Source organism: Protomyctophum bolini (assembly GCF_963924005.1).
Source record: "Protomyctophum bolini genome assembly, chromosome: 22".
Lineage (NCBI taxonomy): Eukaryota > Metazoa > Chordata > Actinopteri > Myctophiformes > Myctophidae > Protomyctophum > Protomyctophum bolini.
Window position 1 is genome coordinate 14,835,515 of NC_137883.1, and position 17,108 is coordinate 14,852,622.

A 17,108-nucleotide genomic window follows, 5' to 3' on the forward strand; every position below is an offset into this window, starting at 1 on the left:
ATTAAAAAAAGTGATGGCGACAACAGCATTGGGTGACGTCAGCACCTGACTCTTTTTGGGGAGGGGAGGAGGGGTACCCCCCCACACACACCTCTCGCGAGAAGAGCTGGGTCTCCGCCAATGTTGCCATGTCCGCTATCCATTATAAGCGACTTAGGGCTTTAAGAATATTGGTAGTAGTTGCGGGTTTCAGTTTTTTGGATAAAAGTGTAGTTGATTATTATTTAGGCTTGTTTCCTAAATGTTGTTTAAACCAGTGGTTCTCAAACATTTTAATGTCAAGGTCAAGGATCCCCAAATTAATATATGTATCTCATTCTCCAAAGTCCAAACGGACCCCCATCTGAAAGAGAGAGCGAAAGACAGAGAGAGGAAAAAAAAGTGTGGTTAAATAATGTATTTTTATATATTACAAAAGAAATAAGTAAATCACCTAAGATTTTAAATACTAGATTTAAATTAGCTAATTTGTGGAGCGGTGGCTTCTTTTCATAGACCTGATCATGCTTATTTCTCTCGCAAAAACCTGGCAACACTGGTCTCCGCCCATCCTGCTTTAAAGAAGCTGTGCTGCGGACGGACGGGTGGTGTGTGACTGTGTGTGCGTGCGTGCGAGGGAGAAGCTAGGAGGAACAAACATCCATCAGATCACACAGGCTGCAGCCAGACATGAGCCTAAAGAAATCGTAGGCGCAGACGTCTCGGCGGTTTTTAGACAGCTGGTGGATGGAGAAAAAGCTCCAGTCCGCCGACGACTTGCGCGCAACGGCCAGCCGACAGCTGACGCTCTCCTCTGCGGCAGAGACAGCTGCCGACAAGCGCGTGTCACCCGGCAGTGAGATAGGCACTAGCCAATGGAACAGATGCAGCCGCAGCCCATCCACTGGGCGGGTATTCACTTGTAGTTTTCTTCTTTCACGGAGTCAAACGCGCCCTGGGCAGTGGGAACCTCGAAGTAACATTCTGTCCACTCCAAATTGTTAACAAAACATTGAAAAATCGTCTGAAGAAATGTAAAGCAGTGGTTCTCATGTTTGCTTCAGATCACCCCTGTAATCTTTTCATCCATGGCACCCCTGGCTGAATTACATTGTCATTTACTGTAACCCTGATCCATGATGACATTGAAAATAACTTTATATTTATAAAATAGCGCGTTCACTTCACCCTCCACAGCCCTTCTCATCATCAATAACCTTATTCTTCGTGGTGTAGGGGTTAGGATTCTGCGCTCTCACCGCGGCGGCCCGGGTTCGATCCCCGGTCAGGGAACACTGTTTTATGATGAATTCCTGTTCTGTTCTTTAACTATATAGAAGTGTCTATTTATAAATGTTTTGATGAATTGAACCATGTGGACCCTGTTGTAAACAAGTGTAATGCTTAATTGGGTCGTTCACTCACAGTTAACAGTATTTGTATTGAGTTTGTGCTTGAAATGTATTGTAATTCGGCAAACTGTTAATAAATATTTAAATCAATAAATCAAAAATATCCTTCTCCTTCTCACCGCCGGGTGACACACTTCATTTTTATGCTTGTCGGCAGCTTACATCTGACTCCGGAGAGCATCAGATGTAAACTGGCCGTCGCGCAAGTCGTCGGAAAACAAAACCATTGTAGCCTCGAGCCTCGGCAGGGAGGCGAACCCGGGTTGCCAATTCCAAAGGCACGTACGTTAACCAGTCTACTAGAGAGTCATAACTTCACAGCCTTGTAGCAACGCAGCAGCATATAGCCTACACTAGAATGCGCCTTTGTCTGTCAACATCTTGTCACTCACTCACTTGTCACTCTCACGCCCACTTCACCAACCAAGAAATAGAAGACTACATGCCATTGAATAGGCTTCCGGGTGCGTCCCCTCTCGGGACCGCCCACTTTCCGCAGAGTAGAGCGGAGACGTCTGCTACCTACGATTTCTTTAGGCTATGGTGTGACTGCAGTGACAGCCAGACAGCAGCGAGCGAGCACGGCATCCTGTCTCTGTACATGTGTGTATGTGTAGTGTCATCATCATCCCCACTTCTTCTCAAAAAGGATCACATTCATTGAAAACGACCCGAGGACAAAAAAGGCGGTCGTTCGTTCGTTCTTTTGGGGGAGTGGGACTTTGTTTTTTTCTACCCGGAGAGAGAGATCCAGACCTCCGCCGCCGCGGTGTGGATGCTCCCCCTTCCACCCCGCCAACAGGCTCCAGGCAGCGGATACACCGAACGGACCAGGGCGGTGCTGCTTCCATTTTATAAAACCTCCAGAGCTAAACCCCGGAGCGGAGTGGAGCTACGCCGAGGTAACAACTTAGACAGAGAGCGAGAGACGTTTGAGTGTGTGAGCGTTGCGTGTGTGTGTGTGTGTGTGTATGTGTGCGTGACTGGTGCGCGTGTCCGGGAAGCAGCAGCCGGGTTACTTTGGGAGAACGAACAGCACGCGGAAGTTTTTGTGTCTCAGTCACTGATATTCGGGAATAGTGTGTGAACCACAATGTCCGACACGGAGACGAAGGAGACCGCCGCCACGGCCACGGCCACGGCCCTCCTCGACACCACTACGGACCCCCCGGCTCCGGCCCTTCACCCCACGCCCAGCCAGAGCCGCTTCCAGGTAGACATTGTGCCCGACGCGGCCGCCGCAGCAGCCGCCGCGGCAGCAGCTGCTGGTAGTCCCGCCGTGTCCTCCTCCGACGTGTCGAGCTCCGCCGCCGCAGCGGAGGAGGCGAAGGGCCGCTTCAGGGTGGTGAACTTCGCGGCGGGCGACGCCGAGGAGGCGCCCCAGACCCCCTCCTCGGCCGATGTGCAGGGCAACGGGGACACGGTGATGAGCGAGACGTCGCTGCACTCGTCCACGGCGGGCGGTCACCAGCACCACTACCACTACGACACGCACACCAACACCTACTACTTGCGCACGTTCGGCCACAACACCATCGACGCCGTGCCCAACATCGACTTCTACCGGCAGACGGCGGCGCCGCTCGGCGAGAAGCTGATCCGGCCCACGCTGAGCGAGCTCCACGACGAGCTGGACAAGGTGAGTGAGACGCACATGCACACGCCCCACCCGCACGCACGCGTCGGGATGATGCGACAGCCTGGTGGTGGCCGGGCATCACCTCCTTGATCACGGTTTCTCACCGCCTGGTCCGATACACCATCAGGGTCGGTAAGGGTCCTTTTGGACACCATCAGGGCCGGTAAGGGTTCTTTTGGACCGTGACCCCAAAAGGACCTTTCCCGGTCGGCGGGTCTGTAACAACTATGAGAGTGTACACATTGGAACGGTATTTCATCCTTTGGGACTTTTCACTAAAGATTCTCAGTCTCTCCGAGTCGCAGACCCGTTCTTGTACCTCCTGGTGGCCAGACCTGACCTTGAGCACCAGTGATCTTTATATTGATCACCCGGTTTCTCATAATTGCCACTTAAAGCCCTATTTTATACTTGGCTATTTCGACAATAGTAGATCTACATGTACGAGGCCCTGTGAGCTTGTAGAGCTGCTAATTTGAACATTTTTGCATCTGTCCTCTAATGGAGATGTCAGGACTTAAGTGGCAAATATCATTCCATATTTTGACCACATACCACATTCTGTATTTGGGACGTCGGACTCGGTACCACATTCAGAAAAGGTAACCAAGGATCCCGACAGGGGCTAACCATATCATACTGTGACACGCAGACATAAAATGTATTAAAAAAAAAGCCAGTAGCTTTTTCAGAAAGGGCACAACTCCTTTGTTCACACCTTTTTTTTTAATGTTTCATATTTGCTATTTTTGACAATTTAGAGTATAAGTATAAAAATAAAGCTTAAGTGATAAAAAGCAAGAAAAGACCATACTGCTGTATTGTGTTTAATATAACAATGATATGTTGACACACTCACACAGATGCACACATGCACCAAATGTGACCTGCCACTTTATTTGCGGGCCAACCTTTCAGTCAGGGGAGTGTTGTTTACGGGGGTATCTATGGCGACCGACGTCCTTTTGTTCAAGGACCATACATTGTTTTATTTGTCCCGTACACACGCACAGCGTCGCACACACACACATTGTTGTCTTTCACATGGCATGTGGTTCCCCCCCCCCCCACACACACACATAGCCCCCTCCCTCTGAAGGACAGTCAAGGCGCACCCACTTCCTCTCCCATCATGGGAAGTCGTAAAAAAAAGATTCATGGTCAAATTATTTACAATAACAATCTGTGCGCCGTGTGCGGTAACTGCGGTTGGTTAATAACTTCATATCGACTTTCTCTAACCATTCTTTTCAGTCCTGAGGAACCACTCAAAAGCCAATTACTATTGACTATTGATTATTTCTTTATTTTTTTTATATACTTTTATTAGAGTATGAATCTGCCAGGAAAGATAATGACCTGTGGTCACACTACTTAAAGGTTGAGAGTCTGACAATGACGACAGTGTCGTTTGTTGGATGGAAACTTCATATTATGTCCAACTTTTGTCGTCCTACGTTTTCGAGTTTAGAAAACAGTTAGAATATGGACATGGGACGTTTCTGCCTGTGACAGCAGCAACGATATATTTGTTTCGCGCTTCTATCTGCTATAAAAATGTGTGTGTTTTATTTTTAAATATCTATAGAATAAAACACAATGACCTCTAAAGCCTTTAAGGTCCATAGTGAAGCACGACTATATTGATTGAGAAGTGGATTAGTAACTTGATGCTGGTTGAAATGGTCAGTGTTGTATTCTAGACCCTGTGTCAGAGTATCCCGGGCTTAAGGCCAACTTATTACAATGTCTTCTTGGCTCAGAGCAGAGGAAAAAATATGATGTGATGCTGTGATTTTCCTTCACTTCAGGTAGAAAATGTTTTAGTCGCTTTTTTACAGAATTCACTACCAACCATTTTATTAAACGTGGATGCTTGTAGAGATTTATCTGAAAGCCAGTTTTCTTAGCCACTTAAAACCATTATACTTCGTTGACAACAGTCCCCCCCTGGGGTCTATATACACTTAGGCCCGCTAAGTTTCCCCTCTGTACACCAATATCTTTGGTGAAAATAGACCATCTACAAGCTCAGTCAAAATACGCTGTGAGTTTCAGCCACGTTCCCCAAATCTTTGCCCCAGTCGCTAGGGTTTGAGTCGGTGGTTAAAAGGCAAAGTGGCTTCATATCATTGTCCAACCTGTTGCGACAGCATATAGATACACATCACTGTGTAGTGCCATGTGTGGTAAATCTACACTGACAATCAGGAACAATGTACTTCGCCTTTAAAACACATCGCATCATATGCTTATAGTGTTTGTCTGGTGTTTTTTAATGTGAGCCGACATACTGAAAGCACTCTGCCAAAGACACATTACCTCTTGGGTACAATAAAGTGACTCTCTCTTTCTCTCCATCTCTGTATCTCCCTTTTTATCTCTGTGTATCGATCTCTCCCAAACATTAACAATGGGTTATGTAATGGGGTGGAAATGGAAGATGTATTTTCATACCCTGGCATGCTTTCTTTCTACAACATGATATTGTGAAATGCCAGTGTTGCTCGCTGTCTGCTGTGTTGCGTTTAATTCAACCCATCGGATGTTCATATCGTGTGTGCAGCACAATGGACCATTTCAGAATTCATAGGCGGTGGCCACGTTCCTGTACATCCTATACTTTTTGTACTTTAGTATTGTGTTTTTGCCTAAAACAATTGAATATTTTGAACTGAACATCAATTCTCATTAGTGTTGTGTTATTGTATTAACCTGTTAAGACCTGAGGCAGAATCTACAAATTACAATACAACAGTTTTCGGAAACATATATTTCTCTATCAGTGGTGCTCACTTTAAAAAATGGCAGATCTACAAGCTCATCTAACTCGTCACATTTCTTGCTTATGGCTTGTATTTAGCTTGGTGGAAACAGCTCGTGCTCGCAAAACAGTAGGTCCCGGTTTGAACCAAGTAAACCACACACTTCAAAGTTTTAACTGAAATGTTTACATATTCGAATCATGTTTGTGTTTCGAGACGGGCTGCTGCACTTTAATGTCCGACGTTGGATTTGGAATCGAGCCAACTGCGGTTGACCCGACCGCATTTATAATCTAATCTAAATACATTTAGTAATGTTACTATAATGTGTTAAATATTACACAAACCAAATTCAACATCACAATTCATGCCATTTGTTTTTCTATTTTGGAATTTCTTTTAAACCCACAACATGCGCAAAATGGATACGCCATATTTTAAAAATGTCTATTTAGTGCATCACTGGATTTTATAAATATTTAACCAATTAAGTATTAAAGCTTGTGACTAAATAATGACTACATTGGATCCATTTTTGAACCCATAATTTATTTTTGCCATTTCCTGAAAAGTAATACGTTTTTGGACATGCACAAGGTTTCCGCCCGACAGCGATTATAATTGCAGTTAATTATACAGTTATTGATAGTAATGGATTATATGAATTGCTGCTGCACTGTGTCAGTTGACCACAACAACAAAATGACCACATGACCTTCATCAGATGATCCGATGGAGGTCGTACTATGTGACACAGAGACGTCATGCTTTGAAGTGTCTTTGAAGCCGGAACTTTCCTAGCAAAATGTCGCTACTCCACACACACATGCTCTTAAGTGGTGCCCATGTAAGATATGAGGGCGTGTGGTGTTTGTTGCTCAAGTATGTTTACACTGGCATGCTGGGGAAGTTATTATGAGTAGCGTTGTGATTTGATTGAATACTTTATCGGGCAGAAATGTAAACGGTACAGAGTACACTTAGTCTAAAAGGATATCACCGAAAAAAGTCCTTGCTGTCTTTTTTTCATTCAGGTCCTGGGTATTCAATTCATAATCATGACATGAAAAACCTACTTTTATTCGGCTCTAAAATAGGAGTATGAATCGCGCCCTAGTCTAGTGATTCATTTTTCTCTCCCTTTGGCCTGCTGAACGGTGGATTTTCAGGCCTGTTTTTAAGGACGCCAATGATTTGCATTTTTTGAGGGAAGGGGTCAGGGCATTCCAGTGCTGTAGAAGAAGATTTTACTCGTGTTTGTTTTGTAAGTGGGTGGTACCAGATCGTTGTTCTCGCTCCCTCTAGTGTTGTGGCTATAGGTGTCGCTCACTTTTTTGAGGTAGTCAGTCAGGTATGCGGCCAATGCGGGTACCCTTACAAATGGACCCTTACAAGTTAGTCTGCAACTCTGTCAGACTTAAGTTTGAGGCGTTTCCTTATTGGTCTCATCTTTTTTGCATCAATTCTGTCACCCAGTTCCAGTTGTACAAAGAGTACATAGTTTGTAGATTTGTTTTACTCGTGCCAAACGGATGTGCTGCTTCTTTCTTCTTTTTTCTACCTACTAGTTATGAGGACTCGAGGAACAGGGGTCTATAAGCAGTGGTGAGAAAATACTCTCATTTCTTACTCAAGTAAAAGTATCAATACGGCAATCTAGAAATTCAGTAAAAGTATGGAATTCTAAGCGTACTTGAGTAAAAGTACTAAAGTATAATAGGTATAAAAAGTACCAAAAGTAGAATTAGTCATTATGCAGAATGTCCCATTTCAAGTTTTCAGATCTATACAAATCTTTTGAAAATAGCAGATCTACAAAGTAACTAGTAATTAAAGTTTTCAAATAAATGTTGTGGAGTAAAAGTACAAAATTTGCCTCTGTCATTGTAGTAGAGTAGAAGAAGTAAAGGTATTGGACATTGGAGATACTCAAGTAAAGTACAAAGACCTCAAAATTGTACTAGAGTACAGTACTTAAGTAAATGTATTGAATTACTTTACACCACTGCCTATAAGACACATTCGACCCCCTCGATGTGATGCGTGTTCCATTTCCCCCGGGTCGTCTTGCATAACGCCGCTTCCTGTTTGGGCCACGGTGTCCGTCACATCACTGCTGCACTCTGCGGTGCTCTGTTCATTGTTATGGCCGTCAGTGTCCTGGCAAGCACTCCATTTGATGATGTATGTTGCTCCAAATGTTTATATATCCATCTGTTTAATGAAAAGCACAGTGGATGTGTTAGGATAAGCAGCAGTGGAGCAGCACGCACGGCTCGGAAGGCCCACGTGGTTTGTGTAGCAGTGGACGGTGCAGCGTGGTTTGAGCGCTGTCACGATCGTCACACAAATAATAATTGCAATTAATGATTTAATTGTGTTTTTGGCATTGAACTTGAACATAATTAATAAAGAATACATTTCTGTTTGCCTGGTAATGAAAAAATGCACAGGGCAGATTGAAATTTACAAATTATTATTTGTATTAATTCTATTGACATTGATCCTTTTCTTTTTTAAGAAATAGCTGATCTACAAGCTTACAACGCGTCACGTATAGTAGACGTTGTAGAGGTTGGTGGTGACCTGAGGACTAAAATCTGCACCATTGTTCTTTTGAAAGTGAGCGGTTCTTAAGCCTGATGTCACATGCCAGCCATGAATGGCTGATCTACAAGCTCACAACGTGTCAAATCGTGTCCCGTTGTGAGCTTGTAGCGCAGCATACTTCCGGAGCACGAGACATTGCGTCACACAGTATAAATCTTTAATTCTGAGTGACTTTGAGAGATTCTTTTAGCCGGCTCGAGAGATGTTATAAGATGCCTCTTTTTTTTCTTCTTTTTTGCTTAGTCTGGGATGACCGTAAAGCATTCCATTTGACCCTGAACGTGGGTAGCCTTACCCCCCCCCCCCCCCCCCCCCGCACACAGTTCAAGATCGCGGTGTCTGCTCCTAGTTATGCAGAAATGAATCGGAGAAAGTAAGCCACCCCCCCCACTTTCCTCCACACTACAAGGTGATTCGGCATCCAGCCATAAAGTAGGTTTTGATGAAATGTATGTTCCTCCTTCAAGGTTGCTGCGGTCAAACAGAGAAGGTTCCTATTGTTGGTGGTGCCCACGGACGATCGGGCGGGAGGGTGGGGAGGCGGGACGCACATGTCAGTGAAAGTCAAACGACGGGTCCTGTGTCCTTTAGTGTCATCACCGAGACATTACTGCTGTTGGCAGATATGGGGGGGAAGTCAGTTGATTGTGTGATTTAATTATCTATTTAATAAGCTGCCTATGTAAGTCTAGGAAATTGTTTCTTCTTCAGGTTGGTTTTTGAATGTGACCGTGAGGTTTTTTTTCTCACACCGTTTCTCAATGTAGGGTCCGGGGTTCCACCACCAGGGGTCCACAGATGGACCCTCCCCATACCGGGTCCGGGTCTGTGATTCTTTGAGTGTAGAAAATGGATTGTAGTTCTACACAGAGTTTAAATTAGCACCGAGTATTAAATACGCCGGTGTTATTTCAACTTTTTTCACAGATTAATGGCTCACTTCGTTGTGGAAGAGTTGTCGCCCCCAAAAAGTGAAAATGCTGATCTACAAGTTCACAACGCGCTGCTATTTTCATAATTATATTATTATTTATTTTTATTTATTTTTTAACACGCATTGACTGCCATTAACGAGAGATCCCGTCATTTATGGGTTTATATTGATTAGGTTTAGAGCTCGTATGCACTATGAAACATAATATGAATGCCTCGCTCGGTTGCTAGGCGATCGATGAAACCGGAAATGAACCTTGAAACTTCTAGACGGTTGAGTCACTGTCTTGCCGTCTAGGAGGAAATTGCTTTCTTCATTAGTTTATTTTTTATTTTTTACCGTGACCTTGAGCTGCTTCCCAGCCCAGCCTGTGTATGTAAGGCTTAGGCAGGGCAACTAAGTTTGTCTTCGGGCCAAATGTTTGGCCCTTTTAATGTCAAGTTAGAGCCTAAATTGACGTAAAAAAAGACTGTTCATCCCCATGTCAGCCATGTCACTCTCAACATGGAGTATCGGTATATTATAAGTATAATAAACCAGGGGGCACAGTCGGTAGTGCTGTCGCCTCACAGCTAGAAGGTACTGAGTTCGATTCCCGCTCGGGACGCTGTGGGCGCTGGTGGCGTGTCCTCTCCTCCGTGTCATCAGTGCCCATACCCAAGGCGGGGTTGGCAAGAGGGCCCTTCTGTGTGGAGTTTGCATGTTGTCCCCATATCCCCTAGGGTAGGTACCCTCACAAAAACAAGCAGTAATCCTGGTCTCTAAACTGCCTCCCCCTAAACTGCCTCCCCCTGGCCAGCCGGGGTGCCTGATGGAGGGGAAAGGAATTGGTTGGAATAACGTGTTCCTTCCACGTGCTACGACCAACCAGGGAAACTCCCCCCTGTCAAGGGGTAAAGGAGCAACTTGGTCACTCATGCATGAAGGAAGCATGAGTTCAAGTCCGTTGCTCTCCCCAGGTTGGCGGAGGGTGTGTAGAGCCCAGGATCACATTGAATAGCCTGTTGATAGCCTGTTGCCTACCCCTGATCGATCGGCTATTTTCAAAATATGTATATATACGGTACATTCGAAAAACCTGAAATTAGATTTCTGCATAATTCTGCATAAATGAGTACTTTCGGTACATTTGGATACTTTTATGCTTTTACTAGTGCATTTTGAATTCCAGATTTAGTACTTGTATCTGTATTTCTACACTGACCCCCCCCCCCCCCCCCCCCCCCACTGTCCTCTGGGTAAGGTGATGATGAGCGGTGAGTGACTCTCACATCCCCCTTCCTTCCCATCCTTTGGCATCGGTTGTCCCAGGCAGGCGGCAGACAGCAGAGCAGCATAGCGGCAGGCAGCGTGCTATAGGAGCATATTGACTGGCCAGTAAACGGCTGACAGGGCAGATTGATTTAGCGGCAGGCAGCCAAGCATGCCTGGGTTTGCATATCGATGGCCTGGTGTTGTGTGTGTGTGTGTGTGTGTGTGTGTGTGTGTGTGTGTGGTGCCCTGTGACTGTCTGACTGTCCCCCCAGCACCCAAACATGCTACTGTCCCAGTGACGCGTTACACATGCATGCACGCGCACACACATACGTACATACACACACGCATGCACGTGTCTGCTCTACATCGAGGGAGGGTAACACCAAATGTCCTTTTTTTAATTTGTTGGTTGTTTCATTTGTCAATCGATGTTTGCCTCAAACGGAGCAAGGTAGTTCCTCATGTAAACCCGGTCGGTCATTATTTTTTCACTGTATGTCTGAATTCATTTGGTATTTTGAGAGTTTATTTATTATAGTGTAGTTGCATTAAATCAGTCCAAGTGGCAGAAATTAGTAAATTAATCAATTGATGTTTTGCATTTAATTGAAAAATGGGAGCATTGGGGACGCTTACTTCTTTCACGGAGTTGAAGAGTGAATTGACTTAAAGTGTATTAGTGCAGTGGTTCTCAAAGTGCGGCCTGGGGACCTCCATGGGTTCTTGACGGGGATCCCAGGGGGGCCTGGGGGCCTCCATGGGTTCTTGACGGGGATCCCAGGGGGGCCTGGGGGCCTCCATGGGTTCTTGACGGGGATCCCAGGGGGGCCTGTATCATTTCCCTTTGACAGGAACCGCTCATACAGAATTCTGTACCAATTCTCAACAAATAAGATCTTCTTATGGGTGTTCCTGACATCGGTGTTGATTTTGACAGCAAAGTTTGAGTTATAGTCAGACTTTTGAATACAATTTCATTTAGTTTTGTCATGGTCACAGGTCCCTGACCTAATATGTAGCGGCTGCAACTATGGATTATTTTCTTAGTGATTAGTGACTTTTTCAATTAGTCAATCGAGATGCATATTTTTATGTACATGTAATGCCATTCAATATCAACAAAACGTCTAATCACTTGTCTTAAATAACTTAACTTGTCCCTATTTCATACATAACTTTGTTGCAAATCGACGTTGTGCAAAAATAGTTATAGATCTACATAATCACAACCCTTCCCATCATGGCACGTTGTGAGTTTGTAGATTAGCTGTCTTAACCAATTCTGGACAGGAACCCTTGTTGGTGTTTTAATCATTATGTTATACTTTAGCTATTGAAAAATAGTGAAAATGTTGTGCAAATCTTTGTATATATATATATATATTTATATAATATACTTTCAGCACAAACGTTTTTAAATCAAATCTTTGCTTCTGGGGCGTCCCTGGAACAACATATTTTCAGATGAGGGTAGGCGACCTATTACATATAATGTTTGGGGTCCTTGACATGACATTTTGAGAACCACTGATATAGAAACATTGTACAGAAAATTGTCATGATTTAGATTTTAGAATATATATATATATTTTTTTTGGCTTAAATGGGTTAACTGTTAAGGTTTTCAAAACATTCTCTCCTATAAAGACATGCTCAAGTCAAAATAGGAGTCGATTACTAAATGATAATTCTATTAAATGATCGATAATTTTACTTGACTGTGCTATTGGAATCCGTGCATGTGTGTGTAGCTACAGAGGTGCTCAAAAGCAGGCTGTCGTGTCAGGAATTGCACATAGGAAATGCACTGGCTGTATTACACCATGTTGGTTAAGAAATGCTGTACATATTGCCCACATTTAAACACGGATATGGCATTTATTTGGAACATTGTGTACTTGTGTACATTGTGTAAAATGGTGGTCATTATCAGTAATGTCAATATAAGTACATGATTTCATTAGTAGTCAATGGACTCAACATGACAGAATACCTCTATGGTCCTTAACCACTTAAACCTGATATACAGAGTTCCCACAGTCTTGGAAATATTTTTGAAATTCCTGGAAAAGGTTTGGAAAAGGGTCCTGGAATGTATAAAAGGTCCTGCATGGTTTTGGTCATTGATTTAGCTAATACATAATTTACAAAACGTGTATAACATCCGAATATATGCTCTAACAAAAAAAAGTTGGCACACCATTTGGAATTCTACCATATTCTATGCTTTATTGTCAGCACTACACTCTTTGGGCATTGCACATAGGAGTAAGAGACTCATTATTGTGCTGAATGATTGTTCTATAGATCTGGACATTGAGTTAAATAAATATTCTGGAAAAGTTTTAGAAATTCATTGGGAAAAATGTGTGGGACGTGAACCCTGGATATAACTTAATTGACCAGTTTCACTTGCTGTTTTTCCCCTTGACACAGAATCTACTAAGATACAGATCTACAAGCTCACAATGTGTTCCAACATGACACATTGTGAGCTTGTAGATCTGCCTGAATGGGGCCGCTACGGTTGACGTGGTTGCAGTTAAGTTCTAGAAATCCGACACGGAGCACGTGTCAAAGATGGTCTAGTCATTTTTTCAACTGTTGCCTGAATGGTGTTTTCAGTTGAAAACTGAAAAGACATCATTTTTTGACGTGTTGCTCCTCCTGTTTCTGTTGCTGTGTAGCTGTCTGAACAGGGTTTATGGCTGGAGGGTCAGGGTCATGTTTTGGTGGCTGAGACCCACTGGGTTATCAAAGTTATGTACATGAACCCCAGCTTCTGTCACTATACTGGTAACTGGTCATATCATAATGGCGCAAAATAGCTGATCTGTATTCTGTAATCAGTGCTGCACGGTTCTTGCTCAAATGTGAATCTCGATTTTCCTCCACAAGACTTGAGATCAAGATTCTCACACGCTTCTCATTTTTTTCCATGAAAATATGTATTGGCTTTAGTTGCTGAACATTACTACATTCAAACTCCTGTGGCTTTAAACAGACAACATCAAAGTGCTTGACTTAAACATCAAAAAGTAGGAATTAAAGAAAGTCCAAAAAGGTAGCACATCCAAAAAAAATTATAAATGGTGGACAAAGTACTTGCATTTCCACTTCTTCATTGGCACACACCAAAAAGGAACGCTATGAGCCTTCATCGGTGTGTTAAGTTGACTTAAACCTCTCTTAACCCATTTTGACCTGAGATCGATTTTTCAAAAATAGCAGACCTACAAGCTCGTAGCGCGCTATGAGCTTGTAGATCTGCTATTTTTCAATAGCTAAAGCATAACATGATGCTAACACCAAAGGGGTTTCCCTCCCAAAATGGGTTAAAGGGCCACTTCACCCCTTTTGCAACCAGAGCTTATTTTAATGATGTTTAGGACACAAGGAACACTTTCTTATGGTTTTTATCATATGTCTGTAATATGTTTTTTTTAGTTATGAAGCCATGGTTATGAACTTAATAATAATACATTTTATTTATAAGGCGCCTTTCAGGGCACTCAAGGTCGCCGTACAGGTTAAAAACACAGTACAAGAACACAGTTAAAAGCAGAACAAAACTAGGGCACAGCTTGCAGCAGAAGACACAGAGGTCACATAGAGTCATAGGCCTGCCTAAACAGGTGGGTTTTGAGGTGAGTTTGAAATATGGTGATAGAGTCCAAGTTTCTGATGTCAGGGGGGAGGGAGTTCCAGAGGTGAGGGGCAGAGCGGCTGAAGGCTCTTGAGCCCATGGTGGAGAGACGGGCTGGGAGGACTTTCAGGGTGAGGGAGGAGGCAGACCTGAGAGACCGGGTGGGGATGTTGACGTGGACAAGGTCAGACAGGTATGGGGGGGCGAGGTTATGGATGGCCTTGAATGTGTGGAGGAGGATCTTGAAGTCGATACGGTATTTGATGGGGAGCCAGTGGAGTTGGTGTAAAACAGGGGTGATGTGACTGATGACAGGGGTTCTGGTGACGATACGGGCAGCAGCGTTCTGGACTAGTTGGAGTTTTTGGAGTTTATGGAGGAGTTTGTGGGGGAGACCAAAGAGAAGGGAATTACAGTAGTCCAGGCGGGAAGTGACAAGAGAGTGAACCTGGATTGCGGCACTGTGGGTAGTTGGGGAGGGGCGGAGGCGGTTGATGTTTCTGAGGTGGAAGTAGGCGGATCGGATGGTGGTTTTGATGTGGGTGTGGAATGAAAGGGTATACTGTCGAGGACGACACCCAGACTCTTAACCTGAGGGGAGGGGGAAACCGAGGAGTTGTCAATGGTGAGAGTGAAACTGGGTTGTCTAACTTCCTTCCTGGACTACAAAGTCACACCTCCATGCAGCCTCCTCCCTCTCCACAAGGAGGGAAAGTGCACTGAAGCATTATGGGCATTGTAGGAATTCAGCAATCCAGTCAAACAAACATACTTTGTTATTTTTGTGGCCATAGGGTGCACATTTCAATTTGTGCTACTGTTATCTACTACAAATACTATTAACATTGAGCTCTCTTGTAGCAAACCATAAGAGTAACTCAAATTAATTGGACAGCCAACTAGTGCTGCATGATTCGTAGAAATTTGATTGCATAAGTGTCGGAATCTATATCGCCATCTTTTTCTGATTAATCGTGCAGCATTATGTATAATCTCACCCATCGTCTCAGAGTTTGTAGATCGGCTGTTTACAGAATTTGGTGTATATCAGATCAGTGATACTTAACCTTTTTCATTTGAAGGACCCCCGTTTTGATATGCATTAGGCTAATGGACCCCCCCCTCCCCTTTTATGTTTTGAATGGAGCTGTAACCCTACACTGTACAAGCATCTGTGTTGATTTAACTCCAAGAGTTTACAAATGGAGCCTTATGGGTCTCGTACCATTCTTACGGGTCCATGTGTGTTCTAATCTTCTATCATTTAATCTTGGCGACCATCTGGAATGCAAGAAAGTAGCTGTGTACCCCTGTGGGACCCCAGCTAACAAGTGTATTTTTAATGGTTTAAGTGATTAAAGGGGTAGGGTACTAGGGTCCCCCCCAAAATGCCAAATGTAACCCCATTGTCTTTTGTGTTTCCTAATTTGTCACTCATTCCATTGAGGACAGACTTACTTAAGTGGAAGGCAGTGGTGTTTTTTATGTTTTAATGTAATACTCTACTTACCCTGAATAATCAGATTTAGAGAGATAAACCCAGCGCGTTTGTTTTACATGGGGATTTTCTTGTCTGCCATAATTAACTACCTGAGGGTATGCTACTGTCATTGTGTCACAAGTGGTTAAACCCGTCAAGACCGAGAAAGCATGTCATTTTAGATTTAATCTAAAAAGCGTTATTTATACTTCTGGCTATTAAAAAAATAGCAGTGGAAATTTCCTAGCGTCCACAGATGTCTTATCAAATAAAACCGCAGGTGCCTAGGACATCTTAAGGTCTTTTTTTAATCGAAAATGTTTGTCTTGCTAAAAAATGTTTTGGCAACTGGCTGCTGTTTACGGCCCGACTTTAAACCCTTTTTTCTCTGAATCTACGCTGCATCTGTGCAGCGGAGGGGGAAGCTTGAGATTATATAGAAACATAGGGATTTCATAAAACTGATTTTAGAAGATGTGTGTACTAGAATCGGCCTCATGTCTTAATGGGTTACGGTGAGTGGATGGTGTATTTTATAATGTTGTCGTGCACTGTTTACTGCCTGGTTGCACGTAATGAGGAGGTGGTGCTGGGACGTTGGCGCACAAAGGTGTGTGTGTGTGTGTGTGTGTGTGTGTGTGTCACGATTCATTCTGCTACATTTCCACTTGTGTTGCAGAACACCCAAGGTTATATAGGAGATACACTACCCCTTTTATACATGTATTTTAAAATTATTCCTAGTAATTGCCTGACTTTATTTATTTCAGTGGTTTTCAACCTTTTGAGGGGGTTCCAGGTGGTCCCAGCTAAATGGAATTTCTAACCAAATCGACCCTTATTAGATCTTTAACTCTTAGAGCATATATTCAGTGATACTTTTTTCTCCTTTTGTGATAATCCTCCCTACTATAGCTGACCATATAATTAGTTCCTCCCTATCCCCAGTGAACCGTAGGGGTAAAAAAAAACCTAGTTTCGGCTTTGGTGGTGGGTGAGAAAGCCTTCGTCCAATCAGGATAGAGTGGGCGGGCCTTGGTGCGCATGCTGTTGCGTGTCCCCCCCACTGTAGATCACGTGCATTGTGCATATCTTGTTACCGGGGAGGAACGCGGTTTCTTTCAAATCACTGAATGCTCCTTTAAACACGGTGGACTTGATCTTTAGCTTTAACGCTTCATGTGACAACTCGATGTTCTATCAATGTATGAGAGAATGCTTCGTTTGATCATGATAACGATGAATGGTATAGTAAACATGTGAGAGAGAGAATGATGCTTCGTTTTAGCGTGAAAACAACGATGAATGGTATAGTAAGTGTGATGTGGTTTCCCACCCGTTTAGGCCTCTGCGAGAAACCTATCGAATGTCCTAGAGACTGTGAGT

The 17,108-nt window shown here is 43.7% G+C and overlaps 1 protein-coding gene across 1 annotated transcript in view; it reads left to right on the plus strand.

Moving 5' to 3' along the window:
* Positions 1-506: 506 nt before the first annotated feature.
* Positions 507-17,108, plus strand: part of slc12a2 (solute carrier family 12 member 2) — a 73,622-nt gene continuing 57,020 nt past the window's right edge. Inside the window, exons 1-2 of the mRNA XM_080756084.1 lie at positions 507-656; positions 1,953-3,030. Of these exons, the coding sequence (XP_080612210.1) occupies positions 2,485-3,030 (546 nt within the window). The 5' untranslated portion in view covers positions 507-656; positions 1,953-2,484. The remainder of the gene's footprint in view (positions 657-1,952; positions 3,031-17,108) is intronic.